The 13,661-nt window shown below is 27.3% G+C and overlaps 1 protein-coding gene across 1 annotated transcript; it reads left to right on the top strand.

Moving 5' to 3' along the window:
• The first annotated feature begins 1,401 nt into the window (after positions 1–1,401).
• On the top strand, positions 1,402–13,583 carry LOC145193944 (malate dehydrogenase, mitochondrial-like). Its single transcript, XM_090068079.1, has 10 exons — positions 1,402–1,572; positions 2,661–2,784; positions 4,011–4,142; positions 6,751–6,820; positions 6,915–6,954; positions 7,041–7,105; positions 9,734–9,971; positions 12,933–13,085; positions 13,184–13,252; positions 13,345–13,583. The coding sequence occupies exons 1-10, from the start codon at positions 1,498–1,500 to the stop codon at positions 13,405–13,407; spliced, it is 1,029 nt and encodes a 342-aa protein (XP_089924205.1). The 5' UTR covers positions 1,402–1,497; the 3' UTR covers positions 13,408–13,583.
• The last annotated feature ends 78 nt before the right edge of the window (positions 13,584–13,661 follow it).

The following is a 13,661-nucleotide window of genomic DNA, read 5'->3' as shown; positions in this document are numbered from 1 at the left end:
CATTACAAAGGCTGCAATTTTCACTATAATTTATCCACACTTAGTAAACGCAGTTATAGTACTTCTTAGGCTTGAAATTTGTTGTAGAAGTCAGCATTCTGCTTACGTTTCAGACAGGAGTTCTTTTTTCAGTATTTGGCTAAAATACATAGGATAGACATTGTGTTAAATATTTTTTTATGGTTAAATATTGTGATAACTTCTAAAAGAAAAAATGTTGCAGTTTAAAATAAAGCCTCTATTTTTGCTTTTAACTACGAGCCTTTTGTTTCGAATAGTAGTGGTTATTATAAACTTAAAACTTCTCAGATGGTCAAATTTTTAAAAAAATACACCATGAACAATATCGTAACAATATGAAATACAATCAAAGTTATTATTTAACTCTTATCAATGATATGCAATAAATATACATATTTTGACTAGCTTATAATATATAACTTATTACTTTTATTATTATTATTATTATTATTATTATTATTATTATTATTATTATTATTATTATTTTTATTATTATCATTATTATTATTATTATTATTATTATTATTATTATTATTATTATTATTATTATTATTATTATTATTATTATTATTATCAATGTTATTATTATTATTATTATTATTATTATTATTATTATTATTATTATTATTATTATTATTATTAATGTTATTATTATTATTATTATTTATATTATTATTATTATTATTATTATTATTATTATTATTATTATTATTATTATTAATGTTATTATTATTATTATTATCAATGTTATTATTATTATTATTATTTATATTATTATTATTATTATTATTATTAATGTTATTATTATTATTATTATCAATGTTATTATTATTATTATTATTTATATTATTATTATTATTATTATTATTATTATTATTATTATTATTATTATTATTATTATTATCATTATCATTATTATTGCTATTATTATTATTTTTATTGTTATTATTATTATTATATATATATATACATATATATATATATATATATATACATGTATATATATATACATATATATATATATATACATGTATATATACATATATATATACATATATATATACATGTATATATATATATATATACATATATATATATACACATGCATATATATATATATATATATATACACATGTATATATATATTTATATATAAACTTTTGACAGCTTTTATAAGCAACTAAAAATGTGACCGTATGGCCTAATGCTTATGGAATATTTTAATGGTTCCAAAACGGAATAATACTATCACATAGAATGTAGAGAAATTCAGATTTATCGAGTTGGCAAAGAAAATCATGGTTTAATTGGTTACAATTTTTATTCGTTAAATATTGGATGTAAAAAACCGAATTTCATGTTTAACACGCTTCTTTTATTTGTCGTGTTCCGGTATAATCGAGGATTTCCAGTTCACAAGTTCTAGACGTTCCCTGCAGCTTGCAATAGGCGTTGTGTGCTTGAAAGTACTCAAAAATGTTTAGAAATGCAATGAGAAGTTCATCTCGACTGGTTACCTGCAATGTGAGAAACTTTGCTTCTAGTGGACAGGTAAATTTGATAATATTTATATAAACTTTTTTTGACGCTCTCCACAGATCAGTCTGGTGTACAGTTGTCTGATGTAGTTACTTATTTACGAACTTCTCCACTGCATTTTTTTCCATATTAAATGACACAGTTTTAAAGGTTAAATTTAGTATTATGTGGTGTTAAAAAAAAAACCATTCGCTATTTTTGTTAAAAATAAAAATGCTGGCTAAACTAAACTCCAATGCAATACAAATAGTAAATGAAAATTTAAATTTAGCCTCTACTTTATTTCAATTAGCAAGCAAAGACTTACGTAAATAAATATAAAAAATAGGTTAATCATTTATAGATATCTTTCAAGAAAAAATTACAATGTCAAATGCAAAATATGCACAAAAATATGTTCATCTTCTTTACACAAGATGCTATGTGGGAGCTTGTAAGCTCAGGAAAAAATACCATAAACGTGAAAAAGTTTTAGAATCAAGAACCATCAAGACTGGAAGTTCCCAGAATAAATGTGCAGAATAAGCAATAGGTGCCATCAAGATTTTTATGGCATCTCTAAAAAGAAAAAGAAGTGTCAACTTAGATTTATTTTGTCTAAAAAATCATAAAAATTGTATACTGTGCTATAATATGGTAAATAACCCACAATCTTTTTTGTTATACTAGCTGTTAATACTAGTAAAAACAAAAAGTTTGTAATTTTACATTTACTTTTAATATTGTATATTATATTATGCATTAGCAACAAGTTGTTAAATGCCTCTTATGTGCCAATCCTAGTACCATATTCCACAATCCATGATTTAAAAAAAAAGTAGTGCCAGGATTGTATTATATTCATCATATTATATAAAGCTGATTAATAAAAAACTCCAAAATAAACAAAAGTGATCAATTTTTAATAATTTTTATTCTTGCAAACACAGCTATATTCTGGTAGTGATTACTGCAATCACACTTGTTGCTGTTACTGTAAAATTAACAGCTGTAATTTGGCAACAAAAAGCCTATTAGTGTATTTTTGAAGAAGAAAGATATTCAGTTTTAACTCAAAAGTTTCACTTTTGGTAGTTTTCAATTTTGTTTGTATTAAATAGCTCAACAAGAAAGTTGCAGTTCTTGGAGCAGCTGGTGGAATTGGTCAGCCACTTTCGCTTTTGCTTAAGCATTCACCAATGGTCACCCATCTTTCACTTTATGATCTTGCTCCCTACACTCCAGGTAGTATTTTACAAAAATTTAATTTGCTTTATGAAGATTGTTTCTTCTTAAATTATTATTTTAGCACCAAAAGCTAGACATCCTAGCCATAAAATTTTCCTACTTACAGTTTATGTGACCTTTTCCTCTACATCATTTCTATAAAGTACCAGAGTAATCCTTGTTTAATGTTTTTTTGTTTTTTGTAAGTTAGATGTTACATGTCCCATAATTACTTTAGACTTAGGGGGGAAAATGGCACACCTAAGGGGTAATTACAGGACATACTCAATTCTTGATTTAGAATATCCAATTGTTGTAGTATTAAACCTATTAGAATAAGAAAACTTATTAACAGCATAAAAACCCTTTGTGCACCCTGTATTTATGATGATAACCTGGTAGAAAAATAATCTAGCAACAATTAAAAACACTAGTTGGTGACTCCTCATGACAAAAAGACTTTTGTAAGGATAAAGATACAAAATCATTAAGATGCTGTAAGCCACAAAGCTACAATATTTAAAACTTACATGTTTTTATAGCATCAGTTGCTGCTATCGCACAAGTATTACAATACCTTAAGTTCAATAAATTTTTTTTTGATACTTAAGCAAATAGCCTGAAAATTGGTTTTTAAAGAGAAAAAATAAATGAAACAAAATTTTGAATGAAAAAAAGTTGCTTAATAGTTACAACAAAGCTAGCTAGTTATGATTATATTCAAATGGCTAAAAATATCAAACATTCAAAAATAGTATAGACACCAGTCAGGTAATACAAAAAATACAATTTAATTAGATATGAAGTAGTTCTAATACATATTTTGTTAAAAATATTAATGTCCTGTAATTACCATAAATTTAACTTTTCTACACAAGTCAATAATTAGATGCTTTTTTTTTTACAGGAAATGCAATTTAATTAGCCTGAACTGATTTCAGGAATACAGAAATAACAGTTATCTTTGATCACCAACTTGAAATCAAAGCCTGGTCATTAAATATTTCATACTATAAGTGAAGAAAATGCTGTTCTATTATAAGAAGTTTACTAATTTTGACATTTGTTAAGTGCAATGATATTGCTGAAACATGAAAAAAAATTTCTTTGCGTGTCTCATTATTACCCCAGAATTTTAACTTCTTACTATTACCCTGCTTGACCATTCAATATATAAAATGTGTTCATTCTATATCTTATTTTTCTAGTTTTTTTTTTAACTGATTATTTCAATATTATTTCAGGGGTTGCATGTGATTTAAGTCATGTTGAAACTTTGAGTGAAGTTACAGCATATCTTGGTCCTGAAAAACTTGATGAATGTTTGAAAGGAAGTAATCTTGTCTTGATACCTGCAGGCATGCCTAGGAAACCAGGTATTTTTAAATTTATGTACTTAATTATTGTGCTAGTAGTAGTAATTCCTGGCAAGATATTTATCTATAATGTTCTCTGTAATTTTGTTGCTGTCAATGTTAATTGTGACTGGAACAGTCAAATCTTTATGCATAATAATGCATATCAATGTCAAATCTTTATGCATAATAATGCATAAAGATTTGACAGCTTTTGCCATACAACAAACTAAAGGCCTCAGACCAGGGACTGTAAGTTTTCCAGCTAGGGTTTACTTCTCAAAAAAAAAAAGTAGAAATTTTAGGAGCTTAGCATAGTGATTCTACAACTGCTTTTTTTAAAAATCAATAACTTCATCTCAGTCATAGAATGACGCAGGCTCCTGAAAGTCAATATTTGACACTGCTTAAGGCTTAGTCCCAGCAGGTATCATCGGAATTTTTAGATTTTTTTTTTCTCTTATATTTGAATTAACAATAGGAAATATCATTTTATTTCCCTGTTTAATTACTTTTTGCCATTCAGTGGATGATAATGCTACCAGCTGCTCCTCTTCTGTGTTTTTGGTAGAGACATCAAATGGTTAATAGGTTTAGAAGTATTTTTAGAACTTGGCTGAGAGCCTCAGAAGATGAACATATAACCATTGCAGCCTTCTTGCTCAAAAGATTTCAATCAAACATGGCTGCAAAATTAATGCTCTAATCATTAAAGACCTGGTGTCCTCCTTTTCATAGTGAAAAAAGATAGCAGTAACTGTGCTGGGACCAGAATCTTAATCCAATTCAGATTTTTTTAACTGCTACTCTCTATTTAAAAATGTAGATTGATTCTCTTTGTAGATATTACTTAAATATTAAATATTCTAAATATTACTTAATTTACTTATATTTGACCTTAACTATTTTAATGTTTTTTATGGTATACAAACTTTAAAAGTAGATTCTGTATTCATGTATTTGTCTTAAATTTTACAGATAGGATTGAATATGCTAATATTTGAGAGGCTTTTTCTCAAATATGCAAGGATTCAAAAATATTTTTCGTCTAGATTTATGTTTACAATTTTCAGTACTTGATTTAACTGAATCATTTATTTTTAAATCCATAGCATAATTTAAATATAATGTTATATCAATAAGCCCACTTGTTTTTTCTCCACATATTCTAATTTTAGTTTAAGACATATTTTTTTTCAACACAAATATATTTAGCCTCAAGATAATACTTGAATTATTTAAAATGATTCATGTATTATCTTGAGGTTAGAAATATTTGTGCTGTAGAATAGTTAAGTATATTATTAAACTTAATTTTAAAAATTAATGAAATTGAAACTTTTAGTTTAAGTTTTAGAATGGCTTTCTATATCAGATGTATTTCCTACACAGCCATTAGAATTTTTTTTTAGTTCTACCTTATAATATGTGGTCCTATCTACCTTATAATAGGTGGTCCTTATTTTTTTAAGTTTGATTACTGAATGGGGCACCTTGTAATTATGTTTATATTACCATGAAATATTTAGTTTTTCTTGTTGGTTTATTACTTATTGTCAGGTTACCCATAACGCATTTATGTAGTATTGCACTGGAAGCCATTTTAATTGTTCAGATGTCTGTGAAAAACTAACAAAAATAGTATTTTTAAAAATAATTTTGAATATTGATATTAAAATTGATTTGCATTTACATGAAAATGTATGAGGGCTGAGGAAGACAACTGGCTGATTTATTGCTAATACTGAGGTGTCTCAATCTTTTCTGCTCATATATAACTTATTAAATTGATGATTAAATTGAAGTTAAGCACAAATGTGGCATAAAAATTAATCCTTCATACTAATTAATCAAATGATAGAAAATGTAGGCATAGCATTTGATATTAATTTTAATGAGGCCTACAAACCGTTGTTTAATAGTAACAATAGTTTTTTAATTTGGCTAGTGCTGAGATCTCAAATTCAGCTACAATAAGAGAAACCATTTTATTCCTCAAAATCAACCATAATAAGAAAAATCAACCAACCATAAGCTCTCATCTCAACTAAATTACCATCAAATTAGGAAGTTATGGCACTTTATATTACAAAGAGGTCACAAAGCAAGTTTTCTCATTTAAAGCTCCAGCTAGACTGCACCAAGCCATTTGGATTGCAAGCATAAATTAACTAATTAAAAAAAAAGGTCGATTCAACTTGATGAGAAGAGAAAAAAGAGAAGAGCATACCAAAAACATGCCAAAATAAGACAACCCTCTCTATGAACTAAGTAATAGGCTTATTGACTTTATTATTGCCTAAACATTGGCAGGAGTAACAGAACTGAATGTTTTGTTGTTTAACACTCAGCTTAAATATTTGTTGATAATTAATTGATCTTCACTTTATTAATATAAAATGATAGTTTAAATTTTGTGTTTAATGGTTTAATTGGGAGGTAAATCTAAAATCCTTGGTAGGGACCCTACCTAATTCTGATCAATTTTTTAAATATATTTCTACACTGAAGCCAACTACTTAAAAGATTGTCCAACTGAATAGCAAATAAAGTTTTTTTGGTTATTATTAAGGACCACTCTATTGTATACATGTGTTGTCTCTATAAAATTTGTTTACACATTTTTTAGGAATGACTCGTGATGATTTATTTAGTACTAATGCATCTATTGCAATGAAACTTGTTGATGCTTGTGCTAGGTACATTTATTATTGTTTATCATGTAGAGGAAGCAAAAATCATGTTTTTTCTAAAAAGTTAATTTGAAAGTATTTTCAAAATTTTCTTATTTAGGAATTGTCCTAATGCTGTTATTGGTATCATTACAAATCCTGTATGAATTTTTGTTAAAACATTTTTTTCCTTTCAATCAATAAAAACATAAATATCTCTAGTACATTTTCACATCATTCCTTGTAGGTCAATTCTACAGTCCCTATTGCAGCAGAAGTTTATAAGAAGCATGGAGTATACAATCCAAATAAGTATGTTTTGCAAATTAAATTTTTGATTTCAATTTTTGATTTTATTTTGCATGTTTGTTAATCTAAAGGCCTTAAAAAGTAAATGATGATTTACATAGAATTAAGAATGCATAAAAAATATTTAACAATTAGGTACTTTGAGATCACTTTTATGAAGAACTTTTATGAATTTCTTTAAAATTGCATTAATATTGAATGATTAATGTAAGTTAAAAAACATAAAACAGCTTGGTTGCCTGTGTAGTTTTTTAAAACAGACATGAACAATTAAAATAGTTCTTTTCATTTTCATAAAAATTTTCTTATACCAAAGTTACATAAGTCAACAGGAATGTATACAAGTGAAGGGATTCTGTAAGAAATACAAAATAAAATAGAATTCTTTGTGGTTTTTAAAGTTTCATGCCTAAAATTTATCATTGTCTAAATATACAAATCACTAAATTACACAGAATAAAAAATAGCCTATTATATAAACACAGTAGTGTGCAAAAGTTTACAAACAGCTAAACTTTTCATATTTTTTTATCATAACTTTTTGGCTTTCGACTAAAATTTAATGAAGTTTTTAACAATTGTTCTTATAATGTGATTATATAGTATAAAAATGGTAACTTGTAATGGAAGGAAGAAATTTAAATTTTATTGAAAACATAACCGTGCAAAAGTTTATAAACAATTCCATGCCCCATTAAGAAAATAAAAATTCCATTAAGAAATATATTTATATTAAAATTAACTTACTGTAGATAATATTTAACTTAAATTGAGTTTAAAAACAATGGGAAAATTAAAGTATTTGTAAAAATAAAAAAGAAAAGAAAAATTTAATAATACGTGCTGTAGAGAACATTCCTTATTAGCAAGTTTCTGAGCTTTTGATGTGGCTAAATCATAAGTAAGCATACTAGTTAAGAGATATAAAGACCAAAAGACACTTGAAAACAAGTATCGTTCAGGCAGGCCAAAGATAACTACAGAACATCAAGATAGATCTTTGGTAAGAAAATCAAGACAAGATCCCGCAAAAGTGCTGTGGAATAAAATAGCATTTTGAGCAATAAATATGTTGTTAAGTGCAGTGTAGATATTACAAAATGTCACCTGCTTCAGTCTAATTTGTTTGGTCATCGTCCTGCAAAGAAATCATTAATATTATTAAATAATGGCTCAGCCCAAATGAAATTTGTAAAAGACCATATGCATTGGACTTCAAAAGAATGGTCAAAAGTCTTATTCAGTGACGAATCAGAGTTTTGTATGTTTGGTAGCAATGGTTTCAAGTACATAAGGCGTCTGAAAAATGAAAGACTTGCTCCTAAGTATCAAATACCAACAGTTAAACCTGGTGGGAAAATAATGGTTTGGGATCTTTCAGTCGTGATTCTATTGGTCCACTTCATCGCATTGAAGGCATAATAGATCAGAATGTATATTTAGATATAATCAAGAATGTTATGCTACCACATGGAGAAGAAAAAATGCCTCGTGTTTGGATTTTCCAGCAAGACAACAATCTAAAGCACCGTACAAGTTCTATCAAAAAATTTTCAAATTTGAAAAACATTCCTACTTTAGATTGGCCTTTTCAAAACCCAGATTTAAATCCAACAGAATGTCTTTGGGAATATTTCGATTGTCAATTGAAAGGTGAAAAACCGACCAATAAAAATGATTTATTCCAGGTACTTTGGGATTGTTGGGCAAATATCCCCATAGATGCTCTGATCAACTTAGTTGACTATACCTTGTTCTTGTTAAACAATGCTAAAATCTAGAGGCTATCCAACAAAATACTAATGTGCTGTGATGAAAAGTTGTGGAGGAATTAGAAATAGTATCTCTTTTTTGAATTTTTTCATTTGTTTATAAACTTCTGCAAGGTTATGTTTTCAATAAAGTTTGACTTTCTACCTTCTGCTACAGGTTATCTTGTTTTTGAGTAATTTATAGTATGTAATGACATTATAGGATCGATTGTTGAAATTTCATTTATTTTCAGTAAAAAGTCCAAAAGTTATGCAAAAAAATTTAAAAAGTTTAGATGTTTATAAACTTTTGCACGCTACTGTATATAACAGCTGATGAGCTGTAAAAAATGAATAATCTATCATGGGAAATTCCAGTTTGTTGGACTATTAGATACAGAAAATAAGTACTATATAAAGATAGATACTTGTGTAAAATATCTCAACAACTTATTCATTTATAGAATATCTTTAAAAAGTTACTGTTATTTATAATGTCAATAAAAATTTAAATCACTTTTTAAAATATTTTAATTAAAATAATACTTATTGCCTGTTTCATTTTATAAAATAACTTTAAAGAATGTTGTTTTTTTGTGTTATATTAAATTTTAGTTACTTTTAAATTACATATTAATTAAATTTATTTTTTAACAAAATAAAGACAAAGTTTTGCTGTTAAACTTTTTCCACTTCATCATTCCCGAAATTTTATAAATAAATATTATAGTTTACTTGTTAACTAAAAAAGCAGGGCAGTTTTGCTGCATCCTAGAAATATCATTTCTCTCTCAAAAAAAAAACAAGTACAATTACTAATATTTAAACAAACTTGTGACCAGACTTTTCAGGAGTTTGTTAAATTAATATCTTTTTTCAGGTTGTTTGGGATTTCTACATTAGATGTTGTGCGTGCTAACACATTTGTTGCTGCTAAAAAGAATCTTGATGTTGCTAAGACAAGTGTTCCAGTAATAGGTGGCCACTCTGGTGTAACCATTTTACCACTTCTTTCTCAAGTAACTCCTAAAGTATCATTTACTGATGAGGAGGTTGTTGCATTAACAAATAGAATTCAAAATGCTGGTACTGAGGTAGTTGAGGCAAAGGCTGGTGCTGTAAGTTTTTGCTATAAAAAAAATTATACAATCAAATTTGTTAATACATTTATATATCAGTTATTAAAGCTTTTAACTTAAACTTTCAAACTTGTTTTGACAAATTAACAAATTTAATCTTACATCTCCTTATTTATTTCTTATAAAATATAGAAACACTAAATAAAAAGTTCAAACAATAAATTCTATTGTTTATGGGTGGTACAAATACTTCAAAGTTAAAAATTTATGAAAGTTGCATAGATTCTCAATTTAATCTTAACAATTTGGTATTTTTAACACATTTTCATTCTCAACACCATTGCAGTCTCAGTTTATTTTGGACAGAGTTTATGATGTCAGTTCGAAAATTTCCAAATTTTTTGTTTATGTGATACTTTTGTTTCAAACTATCAGAGTGCATATAATGATGATCCTTGATAACTTGCAGGAGTTGTATATGAAATTGATTGCAAATTGTATTCCTAAGTTAATACAACTCCACATTCAGTGTGATCAATTACTACTTTTAGTAACTTGATAGTTTCCTTAGCTTGCTTGAAATCATCTTTGTCCTCCCATAAATCCAGATCAAAAAATTCAATTATTTGGAGTAGAATCATCAACTTAGCTGTGAAAAAATATTTCAAGTTCTTGTCCTTTATGGAATCGAAACCAACTGTAATTGTAGGAATGGTCCTTATCTTGCTTCTCTTCATTCTATATTGGGCTCATCATCAATCTCTTGGTTGACAAGCTAACCCAATTAGAGGATATCACCAGGTATCTGACCAGTGTTTAAGCTGGTCATGTCAAAACACACAACTCAGATACTGTTGGCTATGCCCCAAACTTCAATGACTAAAAAAAGCAGCAGCAGCAGTTTCAGCCTCATTTATTCTAGATGGAACCTTAGCTACTGAGAATAGCTGAGAAACCTCTTTTCTGAAACCAACACTGGCAGATGATTAACCTTCTTTTCTAAGTAATTGATCAATAAAAATAAAAGTTGTAGTTCTTCTATTTAAAAGCAAATGGGTGTCAGCTTTGGGAGTCTGTTGCACTGCCTCTAATCTGTGAGTAAGCAAACCTACAAATGTTAGTTAATGTTATTAGAAAAGAAAAAACACAGCTGATGAAAAAATATAATATTAATGACAATCATGTAATATTGTAAGTTTAGTTTATTTTTATTTGCATGACTTATTCCAGCCATTATTGATTGTTATAATTGAAAAACTAAAAAATGATTAAAATCCCCTAACCAGTTACAACATGGTTACAACATGGTTCATAAAATAAATTTTGGATCGAAAAAATACAATTAGGAACCCATCTGAGTCACACAACCAGAGTGCTAAAAACTTCACCATCATTGAGCTGCCTCTAAGTATTTGTTCATATGTTGTAATTAATCTCAGTTAATTTTTTAGATAAACATGAATACTTCTATTGATATTGAACTGAAGTTAGATGCCAATAGAACAAGTTAGATGCCAATTGAACTAAAGTTAGATGTCATAAAAATACATACTGCAATCAGTCTGAAATTTAGGAAATATTAAATGAAGATAAATACCTGCTGACCTTAAGAAACTTATGTAACATCAATGAATACTGATATCAATGTTAATGATTGGTTATTAGTGAATTATTTTGATGAATTCTTTCCTGATAAGGTTATTGATCTTAAAGGTGACATGGTTTGTGTTAGCTGTTTACAAAATGCTGGCAATTATTTTATGTATCCAATAGCAACAGATATGCATTGGTATCCAGTTAGTGACATTATTGCCACATTACATTACAAACTACAATTAATAGGTTACATCCCTTACATGGGCCAGGAGGCAGGTTGGAGGGACACTGGCTTCCAATAACGGTAATCAACCCTGTTAAGTGAAAAATAGAGTTATTAAAAATTGCTGTCGTTTTTGTTGTAATCATCACAAGTTTATGTTTACCTTTATATATAGTTAGATCTGATGGTCTTATTTGAAAAATTTATAAGTTATCCCAAAATGGCTGAATTTTGGACTTTTTAGTCGAGTGGGCTAAATAATTTTAGATATTTGATTTCCAAAATGTAACAAGCTGCCTATATTTTGCCCATTTTTTCTAATATGATACAAGTTAATAAAAATCACTATTTTTAAGACAGAAAAATCCAGAAATTAGCTCTAGAAAAAATCACCTGTTGAAAGTTAGAAGAAAGTTATAAAGCTTTAAAGTTGTCTATTTTTATTGGTTGACAAGTAAAACTCATTAAGTACAGTTTAATGGGAAATTGACTTTTATACACTATAATGCCAAATATTAACAACATATTGCAAGAAAAAGTCACTAAGTGCGTAAATCAATCCGAAATAGTTGATTTTATCTAGAGATATCACATTGATATCTCGATAAATAGAATTTTAATGAAGTAAACTAACTAAAACTTGATTATCTCAAATTAGCTGCAGTGTCACTTAATGAGTTTTATTTGTCAATTGATGATTTATATCATTCGAGAAACTGAGGGGGGGCCACTCAATAGTGTTTATTAGGCTATAATTTCTAAATACACTTGGAACTATGAAATTGCAAATTTAACCTATATACATTATGTTGATAATGATATGTAAAAATCAGGAAAACCAGAGATGGTTTCCCACAGGCCATTGGTTGAAATATAATGATCTGACCCTATAACCATTTTGTCAGTTTTATCAAAAGTAGTGATTTGTAAATTTTTAAGAATAAAGTTTTTTACTAAAATCTTTATTTTTATAAATTTACAGATAAGAATTAGAGTTTATTAGTTTGGTTTATTTTGAAATTTAAAAAAGGCTTCGCAACAACTGATATTTTTGCGAGGCAATAATTGATATTTTTGCCAAGTTGTTTTTTAATTTGAAAAAGTGTAATATTAAATAATATTTTTGTTTAGACTTAAATGAAGGAAAACAAGGAAAAAAAATTCAATATTTATGATTTCAGGGCTCAGCAACTTTATCCATGGCTTATGCAGGTGCTCGGTTTGCTTTCTCTATTCTTGAAGCAATGAACGGTGCAAAAGGTGTTGTAGAGTGTGCTTTTGTTGCTTCCAGTGTGGCTGATGCACCTTACTTTGCTACTCCGATTTTGCTTGGTGTAAGTCCTTCAGTTTGATGATTTCTTGAAATTGTATTTTGTTTTTAAAAATTTATGTTATGAAATGTTATGTATTGTAATTTATGTAATTTTTATAGCCTGAGGGAGCTGAAAAAAATTTAGGCATTGGTGAAATTTCAGAGTTTGAGAAAAAAAAATTAACTGAGGTAAGTTATTTTAAATGAATGTCAAGTTTTATTTGCTAAATTTATTGCAATAGTAGTGTTAACATTTTCTGTTTATTTGTTTTTGTTTTTAGCTTCTTCCAGAACTAAACAAAGATATTGCTAAAGGCATCCAGTTTGCAAAGACCAACTTTTAAAATCTTGTTTTTAATAATTGCAACATGGCAAAAGTAGCATTTCAATATCATTAGCATTTCTCTTTGGAAGAGATGTTTATGTAAAATAAGATATTACTTATTGTTAAAAGACTTGAAATTATTTTTTCATTTGTAATATCATAAGCTTAAAAAATTACAATTCACAACAAATCTTATATGGCTGCTTTTTCCCTTCTGGTGTTTTATTCTTAAAAAAAACTCAAAAATGAATCATTTTCATATTTTCATGCTTT

The sequence above is a fragment of the Hydra viridissima genome, unplaced genomic scaffold (genome assembly GCF_058129835.1).
Source record: "Hydra viridissima isolate aposymbiotic clone 2 unplaced genomic scaffold, HvirCarnegie_v1 scaffold_12, whole genome shotgun sequence".
Lineage (NCBI taxonomy): Eukaryota > Metazoa > Cnidaria > Hydrozoa > Anthoathecata > Hydridae > Hydra > Hydra viridissima.
Note: the sequence above shows the minus strand (reverse complement) of the source record. Positions and strands in the feature narration are given on the sequence as shown.

Bases quoted from the DNA above. Each gene is read 5' to 3' on its own strand.
- LOC145193944 (XM_090068079.1), top strand. From the start codon at position 1,498: ATGTTTAGAAATGCAATGAGAAGTTCATCTCGACTGGTTACCTGCAAT. The intron at 4,143-6,750 runs GTATTTTTAAAT...CACATTTTTTAG, and splicing joins AGGCATGCCTAGGAAACCAG to GAATGACTCGTGATGATTTA. The intron at 6,821-6,914 runs GTACATTTATTA...TTTCTTATTTAG, and splicing joins CTTGTTGATGCTTGTGCTAG to GAATTGTCCTAATGCTGTTA.